The sequence below is a fragment of the Hevea brasiliensis genome, chromosome 10, assembly GCF_030052815.1.
Source record: "Hevea brasiliensis isolate MT/VB/25A 57/8 chromosome 10, ASM3005281v1, whole genome shotgun sequence".
Lineage (NCBI taxonomy): Eukaryota > Viridiplantae > Streptophyta > Magnoliopsida > Malpighiales > Euphorbiaceae > Hevea > Hevea brasiliensis.
In genome coordinates this window covers 10400777-10413880 of record NC_079502.1, presented here as the reverse complement: position 1 = coordinate 10413880, position 13104 = coordinate 10400777, and the positions used below count along the sequence as shown (strand labels likewise).

Genomic DNA, 13104 nt, shown 5'->3' with positions numbered 1-13104 from the left:
TGTGTCAATGAGATTTATATAGGATATTGGCCAGTTGAGTTATCCCAACCTAATGCCAACAAGCCCCCATAGCTGCTAAAGAGTTGAACCCATAATCTTGACTCTAATATCAATTATAGAATTGAGCGCTTAACACGATCTAAAAGCTTGTGTTATTAGCAGAAATAACTCTAATCGCTTATGGAATAACAGTCCAAGCATCACAGGTTAAAATGATTGAACAAAATATTAGCCCAGTAAGCTATTTTCACCCAATGCCAACATTACATTTTCCCAAAAAATACATACAAATACTATAATTTTTTTTATCTGGTAATTTAATTTATGAGGGTTTTTTCATAAATTTTATGGTTAAATTAAATTTATTTAATATTTTTTTTAATATTTCATTCCACTGTTTAGGGCTTGGCAAAAGCAGCCTTAATACTGAAGAAATGATAATAGCGGTGGAAGGCTGGAAGCTGGCGCGAAAGTCACCCTATTCGGTCTCAATTCTCAAATTACTACCACGTCCAATCTAAGCCTTCTTTAAGGTTGAGATCGCAGATACTAAGATTGAGCTTCTTCTGTAACCAATTACACACTCTGAGATGCAGAAAACGGCGCAATCATGGTTTACCGGCGGTCCAAGCGCCACCACTACATTCAACGATCAGCAGCTACCCAAATCCTCCTCTTTACTCGCTGATTGGAACGCTTACGCTGCTTCTCAGGACGCCGATTCTTCTGATCTTGGCTTCGATCTCGAAGCTGCCGTTCGTACCACCAGTGACAAAGTCACTGGGACTTTCAGCGTGTAAACACTTCAATCCCCCATTTTTCTTTTCTCTTCACGTTTACTCGAATTGGGGCTTTCGAGATTAGTTAGGTCTGTAACTTGCTTGAGCATCTCTTTTCCTTTTCTATTATAGCAACAGAGCTCCATAGATAATGGAGCACAATTAAAGATTTAGCACAAGTTTTTCGATTATTTATAAATTAATTGCGTTTCATAGGCTTTAAATAAGCAAATTAAAAAAAATATATATTTTTATTTTATTTCAGTTTTTTGAAAAATTGCTAGTTGTTTATAGCAATTTTGGTGGATTGTGGGTTTGTGGCCTAGAGGTCATGGGAAGGAAAGGCTACATAGACACCCTTTTGGGTGGTTTATCAGAAGCCGCCAACAATAACATTTTCTTTTTTTTTTTTTTAAATTCTCAATAATATTGACATTAGTTTGCTATGTTAGGTTCCATCACATTGGGCATTTAACAATTAATCAATTTGTCTTTTGTATCATTGTAATTACAGTGTATTGTTAGAATTGATCTGTCAGGATATGGAGCTTGAGTTTATAGTAATTTACTGTTTGCCTCAATTTTCATGCACTAGAAAGTACAATAGGGATGGTGATCCATATCCTAGTGATTTGTTCTTTTCCCTTCTTATGAGACTAAAAATTGAAAATTTGGAAGAGAAATGGCCTTTTTACAATCGGTGAAATTTGTGACATTCTGATTATCATTTTATGAATAGGATTGGTCTACCATTTTCCTGCCACTCTTGCTTGCCTGTGTTGTACATTTGACCCAACTTTTGTTCAGGGTATCAAAAGGAGTGAGGGATTTGCCTGGCAACTTTCAGTCCGCCACTAGCAATGTTCCTTCTGGAAAATCTCTCATGTACTTTGGAGTGCTCCTTGCTGCTGGAGTGTTCTTTATATTTGTTGCATTCACCATGTTTCTTCCTGTCATGGTGTTGGTGCCTCAGAAATTTGCTATCTGCTTCACCATTGGTTGTGCCTTCATCATTGGTTCATTCTTTGCACTCAAAGGTCCCAAGAATCAACTTGCGCATATGTCTTCTAAAGAGGTACGTCTTCCCTTTTTTCCAACAGTGCTTATGTTAATTAATTAGTCTCTTAAAAGAAACCGCAAAATCGCCATTAGTTGTGTTGGCATCAAATTATATAGTTTTTCATATTTATCTGTCTTCTTGTTAACAGAGGCTCCCTTTTACATTGGGATTCATCGGTACCATGGTTGGAACTGTATATGTCTCTATGGTCCTGCATAGTTATGTTCTTTCTGTGCTCTTCTCTATTTTACAGGTACAAAAACCTTTCAAATGCTGTTTGTTACTTTGAATTATTTATTTATTTGCTTTGAGACAATGTCACTCATGGGAAATGGGGAACTAAAATGGACTAGTTCGGTGGAGTGTCTTGATCTGGTAGTTTTAAGTGTGACCAAGTTGTCACGGTGATATGTTCTGACCACAACTAAATCTTGTGTTTTCCATACTGTATACTTCCTTTCAGTTAGCATGTGATGTTTATTTAAATTGTTGGCTGTTATTAGGTATAGCAAGTGTTTTTAATGCTCCTGTTCTCCAATTATCTGTGGGACTTTATGTTTTTAGATTTTCGTCCTTATGTTGATCAGTAAAATGTGTTTTTTTTCCCCCAAATGAAGAAACCATAAATTTGCAACCCTTTATTTTTTTCTGGACATTGCTATCTGAAACAATCATTTTATGTTATCCACCAAATGAAACACCATAAAAATTGGCAAATTTATTTTGATCCTACATGGTTACATCCAAATATTTCTTTCTTTCCTTCTTCTATATCAACATTATAGATTAACAGAAAATGAAACTTTTTCAATCGTTGCTAGGTCCTTGCTCTATCATACTATGCCATTTCATACTTCCCTGGAGGATCGACGGGGCTGAAATTTCTTTCTTCAACTTTTACCTCCTCAATACTGAAATGTTTTGGAAGGTGATGCAGATTTCTATTTTTTTTTTTACTCAAATTGAATTCTTTGGTCATCCATAAGTTTGTTATATTGTTTTGTAAGATAGGAAATGCTGGCAAACCATTTCCATGATATTTGCAGTTAAAATATCTTTGTAGAATTCAACTTGTTTCATTGTAATGCTCTAAAGAAGTTTTTCTATCAAAATTGATAATATTTTTTTATATTCCCTTCTTTTCGTTGGATGAGAAATAAATATTAAAATGTTCAATTTTGGTTCCCTCGGTTCATGTAAAATCTAAGTCTAAACTTATATTGCTGTTTCTACTCTTTTATTGTGTTTCCAAATATTAATTTGGATTGATGGGACCAAACAGGGAATCAGAAATAGGGCACTTTCTTGAGCCTGAAAAAAATAAAATAAAAAAGGTTAATAACTTGAGACTATAGCATATCCAAGGTAGCCTTTTCCATGTTACTTGGTTGGAGTCATATTTAGTTGGTCGTGTAAAAACTCCAGATATTCAAGAACAAGACTAGGGCCAACATGATGTGTTGATGCTTATGGTTATTCATGCATAAGATTAGTGCAGTTTGGGTAAGATATTAATTGATATGTTTGCTCACTCAAATAAATAAATAAATAAAACAGTAATGGAACTGGAATTTTTACATGCTTTTTTACTAAGCAAGATATGGCCATAGTGGAACCCCCTGATTTGCGATGCAGTTTTGTGTGAGCATAACTGCAGATGTGTTAGTGTGGCTCCTCTGGAAATTGTTGTCTAGGTAACCTGTAATGCATTAGCTATTGACCTGAACCGGTTAAAGCAATGACTAGGAATGGAACCATGTAAGAACTTGCTTTAGAATAGCGTCCAGGGATGTAGATTATTGAAAAACTGCAATCATGTCAAGCAGTAATAATGGTTTGTGGAAAATCAGTGTTTATTGCATATGAGATGTACTGTATTTATGAGAATCGTGATGCACAAAAAGGGATTTTAGTTGGTTTTATGAGGAACCGTCAACGAAACCAGATATGGTCTCTGAGTGTATTGCATGTATTTCTGAAAAAATCATCGATTAAACTGACCAAATGTGAACGATGTTAAGGTCTATCCAACAACTGCACGGTACACAACTACAAAGTGAGCGTGAACCATATACTTCCCAATGGATCTTGCAAATATAATGAATGTAATACACATCATAAAGGGGTTCAGGCCCATGGAAGCAACAGATTTTACAACTTAAATTCTACTGGCATGAAAAATCTCCAGGCAATGAGAATTGTGAATGGCTATGCACAAAGTTTATTCTCATCCTAGCCATTGCCACGCGCATGGACTAAGGTTCACTCCATCTTCCATGCATAAAGAAAAAGGCAGAATTCAGGTGTTGCATTGCTTCTCGTTGAAAAATATTTGCTCATGTCGCTGGCATCACTACCGGTACCGTGAGGACTGCAATCTTGGTCATCATCAGGCTCCGGTGCCCCTGGTTTAAATATAAACAAACCATGACCTGCTCCAGGGCTATTAAACAACCAATCATGAACATCCCACAAAACTTGCACCTGTTGCTTATCAACCATCACACTTTGGTTCCCTCTGAATTTCCACTGCAAGTTCTTAACATGAATCACCACAATTCCATCTACGCTAATCCACATCTCAGGGTCTTTAGGTCCTGTCGTTGAACTTTCTACAACAATTTCATGTTCTTGTTTCCTTTCGTCGAATTTAGCTCTAGTAGAGAATGATTTCTTGGCAAATACATTTTCCTTCTTGTAAAATAAGGTAGGATCCACAAGAGCAGGTCTTGCTTTTGTTCTCTTGTAAGCCTTCTTCTTGTAATCTCCCAACATTAATACAACTTCTCCCTCCGAAACTAAAGCAACATAATAATCGCTGCTCGGCTCGGGGCTGCCAGAAAATCTTGCAGAACGTAAATCCCAATGGACATCAACATGGCATCCTTCGAGCTCAAATGACTTGCTCCCTTTTTTGCTCCAGAAAAGCCATGGTTTAAGTTCAATCTTGCAACTGTAATAGATTTCACCACCATCAGGGTTATTGAAGATGAGATTGAGGGAATGATTCATGAGGTTCTTGCACCATAGAACTGTAACATTACACCAACATGCAGATATATGCATCTGGTACACACAGGTAACCATGCTCTGAGGCGTTTTATTGGTTGGAGGATCATCTGCTATTTTCTCTGCTAAACGTGTGCTTGCTTGAGCTCCCACTGAGAAGGCTCTCAACGGATGTGGGAAAGACATTGACATTGAAACTTCTCTTTGTTGGTGACAAAATCAACATCAAAATGTAAGTTATTCAATAACATGTTTAATGTTGCAGAACCAGGAAAGGACTCGCAATGACATCCCTCATCCTTCTTATGACAAGAACGACAAGTTTTCAAGTTTTCTCAACAGGAAAAACACCCTTTTCTGAGAATCCACACACGAAACAATTGAGCTACAACGATCTTGATGCTAAACAAGAACCACCTGAAATTGTCTCTGTTAATTCATAGTCTTCTATTGCAGCAACAGAAACAATTTTGCAGGAAAATGGTTCCAGAAAGATTTTTTTTTTATTATTCTTTTTTTTTTCCTTTGAAGAAAGAGGATAAGGAATGAATAATGGAGATAGGAAAAAAAAGTTAGTTGGTGAAGGGAGAAAATGTCTCAAACTAGAGGCTGTAATAAGAAAGGTGAGACGAAACACAAGGTGGTGAAGAAACTGTCTTCGCTGCTTTTTTTTAATATATACAGTTTGTTTCCCTATCCCAGGAGAAATTATATTCAGTCTTCACAACTTTGACCCTCGACTCTAATCAACAAACTATCACCTGAAAATATCTTAACCGTCCAGTTGGTTGAAAAATCACTTACCTTCCACCTGACCTTCTATTTTCTTCAGCCAATTATGATAATTTTGATAAAATAAAATTTGATTACCAATATATAACATATGCTAACATAATGATGGTGCAAAAATAGAAAGTGAAGGGGATACTGCATGAAACTGAGTAAGAAGCAGTTGAAGCATTTAAGTAGGAGCAATGGGTAGGGAGCCCTACTTAACTCGAATCCAGTCCAAATCTGATTAAAATTTATTATAAACTATCTGAATTCATTCCAAACTTGCAAACTCGATTATTAAATATTTACGTAAACAGATTCGGATAAGGAACATGTAAAATTTGAACCCTATCTCATATATTGTTTTTTAAATCAATTGTGTACCACTCAAACCCATTTTATTAAAATTAAGTTAGGTTGAGTGCCCACAGAAACCCAAACTGTACACTAAAGGCTGAGAGTAATATGAACCTAGAGAAGCTTAAGGCTATTCAGCAGGCGGCAATAGGGTATCAAAGAAAGCCAAAAGACCATCCTGCAAAAATTTTGGAGAAAGTGAACATGCTGGAGAAAGGATGTTGAGTTCTTGAAGAATCAGCTCAAAGTTAAACCCTGAAAAATCTTCTGTAACTCTTGAAGAAGACCAAAACGAAGATCAAGAGGATGAACCTTTAGAAAGCTTATTTCAGCTATCAATCTTAGAAGAAAAATCTGACCTTCCAACCATTAGTGAAGAAGAAGAGCAAGAAGTAAGCTCTAAAGGAGGGGAGACCAGTTCTCAGAATGCTAGCTCAAAGGAGCAAAATTAAAGGACAGTCCCAAGTCTGTAAGACATGGTACATAAGCACAAGGAAAGGAGTAGCCTACTGAGAAAGCTGAGGCATCATCCAAAGGTCCTAAACCTGGCACAGGCTCTACATCCTTCAAAGCCCCTGTACCTGAACCGGCGTTTGTTCCAACAAAAAGGGCCAAAGAAAGAGTAGGCAAAATCAAGCATTCAACTATGATGAAGAAGAGCAATAGGCCACCACAATCTGTCCTTGTACCTGCAGCAACAATGTCCACAAGGCGTGGAGGAGTCAGGTTCCCACCTCCTCTTGCCCTTGTATCTTCTGAAATTAGCCCAAAACATTTAAAATTAAATTAGCGAAGATTAGTGATAAATTTTATTAATCATAAAAAATTTTAAATTAATATAACAATGAAATTTGTTAATTATAAAATCAAATATAAAATTTAATGATGAATTAACAATGATTTATAATAATAATACTAATATTTTAAATTAATGTATGATAGAATAATGATGAATTTTATTACTCAGAAAATAGATTTTAAATTAATTTGATGATGAATTCTATTAATCATAAATAGATTTTAAATTAATTTAACCACATATTATATTTGTAAGGCACTAATGATAGAATTTTTCATCCATGAATGAATCTTAATATTGTCTTGTAGTGTAAGGGCATTAAAATAATCGATTAATTATATGCATATATATAAAATGAAAATTTTAAATTAAAAAAATATTAATTAGTAAATATGATATATTGATAAGAAAAAATAAATGGTAAGAAATTCATTTGGGCAACCATATAGTTGAATTCAAGATTGCATATCTCATGAAAAAAATATTATGATAATTTTATGAAATTCAAATACAAATTAACTAAATATCAAAGCCCATCAACCCAAGAAGATTTGAAGCCATATATAAATTTAATTGGGACAAAAAAAATTAATTTGATGAAATTCAAATACAAATTAACTAAATATTAACGCCCATGAACCCAATAAGATTTGAATATATAAATTTAATTGGGACAAAAAAATTAATTTGATGAAATTCAAATACAAATTAACTAAATATTTAAGCCTATCAACCCAATAAGATTTGAACCCATATATAAATTTAATTGGAACAAAAAAATTAATTTGATGAAATTCAAATGCAGAGTAATTTATAATAATATTTTTATAAAGTAAGTACAATTTTAAAATGTTTATTAAAATCTGTTAGCATCAACTTCTGGATTTTCATAAAACTTTCAGGAGCCATGCAGAGATGGAGAAGCTATTCAAGATATATCTGATCATTTTTAAAATAAAAATATTTAAATTATTTAAAATTTGCAATTGGGTATTTTATTAATAATATATAAATATAAATAGATTTTTGGATCTAATTTGCTCTTCCGGTGCATAATAAGAGTAAAACAGATATGATTGAATCCAATTGTGAACGGCTAGACTTGGAAGACAAAAACTGGTAGAAAACTTTATGAATTGAATTGAAGTCTGCACTTGAATTTTATATTTTGCATTTGAAGCACATGGAACTTGACGTACAAGGCATGCTTGATTTATTCATGTCAAGCTCAACACATACGTCATGCTATACCGGCACCGAGGGAAAAAAAAGCGTCATGGCCAATCATAGAAAGAAAGATGCAAGATTTTTTTTTTTTTAAATTCAAATTCAAACTTGAGATATTATAGCTTCGAACAAAACTCTTAAGACCTAATTTATAAGGAGGTTAAAAAAATTAGAAGTTAAATTTTATTTTTATAAGTTTTTGTAATACCTCTATTTGCATAGCTTAGTATATTTTACTGTTTCGGTGATCGGAATTGATCTAGACAATTAAGGGGATTAGAACCATACTTAAGACAATTAGAGAAGCCATTAAACACAAATAATTAGTAATTGCCAATTAGTTAGGTATAAATAAGAAAAACAGAACATAAGAAGTTAAATGAGCCGAGAGTCACAGCGATGGGTGACCTTCTCGGGAAGGACTGCGAGGTCGATTTAAACTCAAATTTCGAATCGTAAAATGTGATGCCACGGTCCTTAAGACTATTGCAAATACAGTGGAAAAAAGAAAATCACGAAAAAGAATTGTTAAGCCAGTCAAATAATTAGGTCAGGAAGCCGAAAGAAATATTAAATTATTTACAAACCGAGTTGAACCGGCGAGGGGCAATTTAATCAATTGACCCCGAAAGCTGACTCCTGACCTAACTGTCAAATAAAATCAGAGAAAAAAAAATTTCGGAATCGGAAATTAAATTAAAGAACTAATGAAAAAAAATAAAAAAATAAAAAGAAAATGAAAAAAGTAAAAAGAGATGACATCATGCATGACATAATGCATGATGCCATAAATACTATAATTAAAAATTTATTTAATTTGATTTATGGTCTTCCATAAGATTAAAAGACAAAAATAAAAAGAAAAAAAATCCATTCTTCTTCTTCAAAACAAAAAAAGGTCCATCTCTCCTCTCTCTCTCTTTTCTCCTTAGTTTCCTCCATGGCCATGAAATTCAAGTTTTCAAAGCTTGAATCAACCCCATAAATCCCCAAAAAATTCCACTAAATTATGATTATGCTTTGTTTAGGCAACTAGAAGAGGAGATTGAAGAAGCAAGAAAGAAGAAAAAAGGGAAGAAAATTAGTGATTGGAAAACCAAACAAAGGTTAGCATGTAAATTTGAATTCTTTTGTTCAATTTCTATGTTCTTAGTTTAATTAACTTAGAAAGTAATTTAAAATCATAACAAAATAATTGTTGAGGGACCAAATAGAAAATTCATCCAGCTAGGGTTAGGGTTTGATATGAATGAGTTTGATGGTTTTGAATGGTTATTTGAAGTGAATTAGGTGTGTAGAACATAAATACACACTTTAAATTGCATTAGGTTGAACTTTGGGTGTAGCTAGGGTTTTGAACATGTGAAAAATTAAAGAAAAATGTGAGAATGTGTTAAATGGTGTGTTGGACTTGGTTTGAGGTGAGAAAAGGTCATTTGAGACTAATTGGAGTATGTTAGAAGTGTTGGAACCAAATGCAAATTCGGGTTGCTTAGGATCATGCTGCAGGCAGCAGGACCAAGGTCCCTTTGAGGGACCAAAACTGAAAATTTATAAGTCCAATTGGGAATGAAAATAGACACAAAATAACACAATTTTCATTTAGGAATCATGCCCAAAAAGTGACCAAAACCTAGTGAACAAATTGATCAAATCCGGATTTCTGCAGTCTGACATGTACAAAAATGACCAAATAAACAGTATTTGTTCATTTAGACATAACTTGGGCTAGGTAGGTCTAAATGACCTGAAATTTTACCAGTGGATAGCTAAGATATAGACCTAAAACTTTCATGAAAAACACCAACCCAAATTATGTCCTTAACCAAGTCATTTGGCCACCCAAATTTGGTGACCTAAAACTGCTAGAACCAGTTTGGTGCCCAGAAATCTGGGTTAAGTCTAATCCGGCAGCCATGATTTAAATAGCTATAACTTGAGCTACAAAACTCCAAATGGAGTGATTCAAAAAGGAGAATAAAGTTAAGACAATAGGGAACATTTTCTATGAAGAAAGTTTTATCAAATTCTAACAGAAAAATGATCAATGGAATAGTGCAACTTAAGACACTAAAACTGAAAATTTGTAAATTTGCCTAAAAGACTTAGAATTTGAGTAAACAACCAAAACCAACAAATTTAGTTACCAAAATGTGGTATGTGGGTGAAGTTGGAATTCTCATACCTATTAAGCCTTAGAAAGTCAACAAATTGACTTGAATAGTATAGTGAATAGTAACCCCGAAACACAAATTTTAAAGAACGTCAAGCTTAGCACATTAGAGTTAGGTAAATGTGAAATTAAATTTATTTTTGGATTTATACTAAGTTATGGTACTGAAACACTGTGAAACTGTGTGTTTCAGTGGAAAAGAATTCCGAAAAGGAACTCGAGGTGTCGAGTCAAGGCCAAAAGGCGACTCATATAAGGTTTATGCACAACGTAGAATTTCTGTAAATTTTCGTCTGTATATTGTTTTGAATAATTTGAAATATTGAATTGTGTCATCATTGTGATTAAATGTTTATTATGCTTTTGATTTCAATTGTTGAAAGTTATTTGTGTATATAAGAGATGGCATAAATGTTTAGTAAATTGTTAAGATAAGTTTTGAAACCACAGTGTCATGACCATATATTTGAACACCTCACTAGCATGACTAGTAGGGGTAATCAGTTTCGAATTTTGATTCCTTCTCTGGCTGAAGTGTTGAAGTGTGTGCTAGTAGAAGAAGAAATTGAATGGATATCCATATATTTGAGCTAGCTAGCTAGCCTTGTGATGTGACTTCTCCTTAGCCTCTGGCTATTGAGATTATATTTGTTTCGAATGGCATGATATAACTGTAGGTTTTATGAAATGTGTTTTGATACTTCGAAATGAAATTGTTTAGATTAAAATATCATAATTTATTTTTTGTATTTAATTCTCATGTTCAGTCCAATTTTTGAAATAAATATGATTTACATTCTGCATAAAGATTATTTTAGTATGTTGTGCACCACTGAGTCCTAGTACTCAGCGATGGCTGTTATAGCTGTCGCAGATTTAGAGACTAGAGGAGCAGCAGATTGAGCTGCTGAGGATTGAGGAGCTACTTGCTTGAAGCTATCTGGTATAATTTATACCCTGACTGTAAAAATTTATTTTGATGTATATAATGTACGTAAATGTATGGACATGTAAAATTGGTCTTGAGCAGCTTGTATAAAGTTTGTAATAAATTTTAGTTTGAATTTCTTTTAATGTAAATTTTTGTAATGATGTATATAAATTGTTTTATCTTTAATGAAATATGAATGGAATTATTTTGTTTTAAATTGAATGAAATTGATTTATGGTATTTTGCTGAATGTTGAATATTGAAAATTGTGGATTTGAATTTTTGAAAATTGATAAATGATGTTGAAATTGGTTGTGATGATTGTGAATTTGAAGAAGTGGTTGAGATAAATAATTGGAAGTGCTTTTTACAGGTATTTGAAGAATTTTTTTCTCAAAATACAGACGACATTCTGCCGAAATTTTTATAAAATTTGCGGAAAAACAAAATGGGCAAAAATTTTTTTTTACCAGTTTTAAAACTTCAAATAAATGATTTTAATACCTATTAGAAAATGCTTACCACTTATAAAAGTAAGGAAATTATTTTAAAATCTCTTGTAGGGTATTTAATGAGTTTTCTGTAGGTGAAGTTCGGTAGTTCATTAGGTATTCTGCGGGATCATGTTATGCCTTACAGAGGAGTAAGGTGTGACAGTTTTAATATTTAAAAAGGGGTAATTGTTAATCCAGGTTCTCTAAGGTTAATATTTAACCTTCCAATAAAACATAAATATTAGTGAAATGAAAAGTTAATATATTTTCTTTTAAGTATCTAAAAAATATTAATAAAGTTTAAAAGTTACAAGGGTAACTTCGTACCAAATACCTCTAATAGTAATACTAAAGAGGATGTGCGAGAGAGGATAAAAAATTATTCTGGTGTCAAGGGAGTTATCAACATCAAAAGCATAAAGGGATGGAAAGAGAAAACTCTCTCAAGAGATTTTTTTTTTTTAAAGATGTCATCTAATCTATTCCAATGTATATTATGAGTTGTTAATCATTGAATAAGCTTTTTATGTTGAAGAATATTGGGGTATTGGTTTTTGGATCTTAAGGGCTTTTAATTTGGTTGTGCTCTCTAAACAATGTTGGCGTTTGGCTACTAAGATAAATTTGTTCATTGCACAAATCTTCAAAGCCAGATATCACCATTGTGAGCCATTTTTGGAAGCAAATGTTGGTCATCAACCTAGTTTTGCCTTACAATCTAATGCGGGCCAAATGGCTTACTGAGAAAGGCTCTCTGTGGAATTTTAGTGAGATTTGGAGAGATTTTTTTTTTTTAATTTGAGTGGGAGAAATATTCCTCAATAGGATAGAAAAATATTTTCTATATAGAGTATAACTCTTATTTTAGTGTTATTTCTAAATTGAGTGGGACTCCTAATTAGATTAGTGTTGAGGGAATTAACACTATAAATAGGAGAATGGTGGAAAAGTTATTTAGCTTTGTCCATTGAAAAGAGTGACTTTGTCCATAGAGAGTGGCTTTGCCCATTGATGAGGGACTCTTGCCATTGCAGTCCCATTGAGGGAGAGAGGCTTCGGCCTAAAATGAAGAAGGCATTCTTGCCAATTGGTGAGAGAGCTCTTGCCATTGCAGTCCCATTGAGGGAAAGAGGCTTCGGCCTAAAATGGAGAGGGAATTCTTATCCATTGGTGAGAGGGCTCTTGCCCATGTAATTGAAGACACCTTTTGTGATGTAGTTACTAAAGTAATAAATATATTAGGTTATGTCTAGAGGAGACTAATATGACTAACTAATATATTTACTTTGAGCAGATTTTCTAATTTGGTTGATGGGTAGTATGATTTTGAGCTTATAATAATGATTTATTATTAATTATAGTAAAAGATGGCATGCCTGTGGATGTAATCCTATATTGAGAGGCTGAACCATTGTTTTGTATGTTTGGTTTATTTATTTTTGTAGTTTACATGCTTTCGCAGTGCATAACATAAAGACTCTTTAGTTTGACATGACTCAAA

General features: G+C 33.4%; 2 protein-coding genes across 2 annotated transcripts; one reads left to right on the top strand and one right to left on the bottom strand.

Annotated features, from left to right (window-relative positions):
* Positions 1 to 395: 395 nt before the first annotated feature.
* On the top strand, positions 396 to 2970 carry LOC110654000 (protein transport protein SFT2). The gene is made up of 4 exons (XM_021809835.2): positions 396 to 796; positions 1587 to 1854; positions 1988 to 2092; positions 2661 to 2970. The coding sequence occupies exons 1-4, from the start codon at positions 591 to 593 to the stop codon at positions 2769 to 2771; spliced, it is 690 nt and encodes a 229-aa protein (XP_021665527.1). The 5' UTR covers positions 396 to 590; the 3' UTR covers positions 2772 to 2970.
* Positions 2971 to 3646: 676 nt separating this feature from the next.
* Positions 3647 to 5135, bottom strand: LOC110654011 (uncharacterized). Its single transcript, XM_021809857.2, has one exon. It carries the CDS (start codon positions 5038 to 5040, stop codon positions 4102 to 4104), a length of 939 nt encoding a protein of 312 aa, XP_021665549.2. The 5' UTR covers positions 5041 to 5135; the 3' UTR covers positions 3647 to 4101.
* Positions 5136 to 13104: the final 7969 nt, after the last annotated feature.

What these genes read in the sequence shown, in the direction of transcription:
- LOC110654000 (XM_021809835.2), top strand. Translation starts at nt 591, where the DNA reads ATGCAGAAAACGGCGCAATCATGGTTTACCGGCGGTCCAAGCGCCACC. An exon ending in GTCACTGGGACTTTCAGCGT is followed by an intron (nt 797 to 1,586) that starts GTAAACACTTCA and finishes ACTTTTGTTCAG; the next exon opens with GGTATCAAAAGGAGTGAGGG. An exon ending in TGCTCTTCTCTATTTTACAG is followed by an intron (nt 2,093 to 2,660) that starts GTACAAAAACCT and finishes AATCGTTGCTAG; the next exon opens with GTCCTTGCTCTATCATACTA.
- LOC110654011 (XM_021809857.2), bottom strand. Translation starts at nt 5,040, where the DNA reads ATGTCAATGTCTTTCCCACATCCGTTGAGAGCCTTCTCAGTGGGAGCT.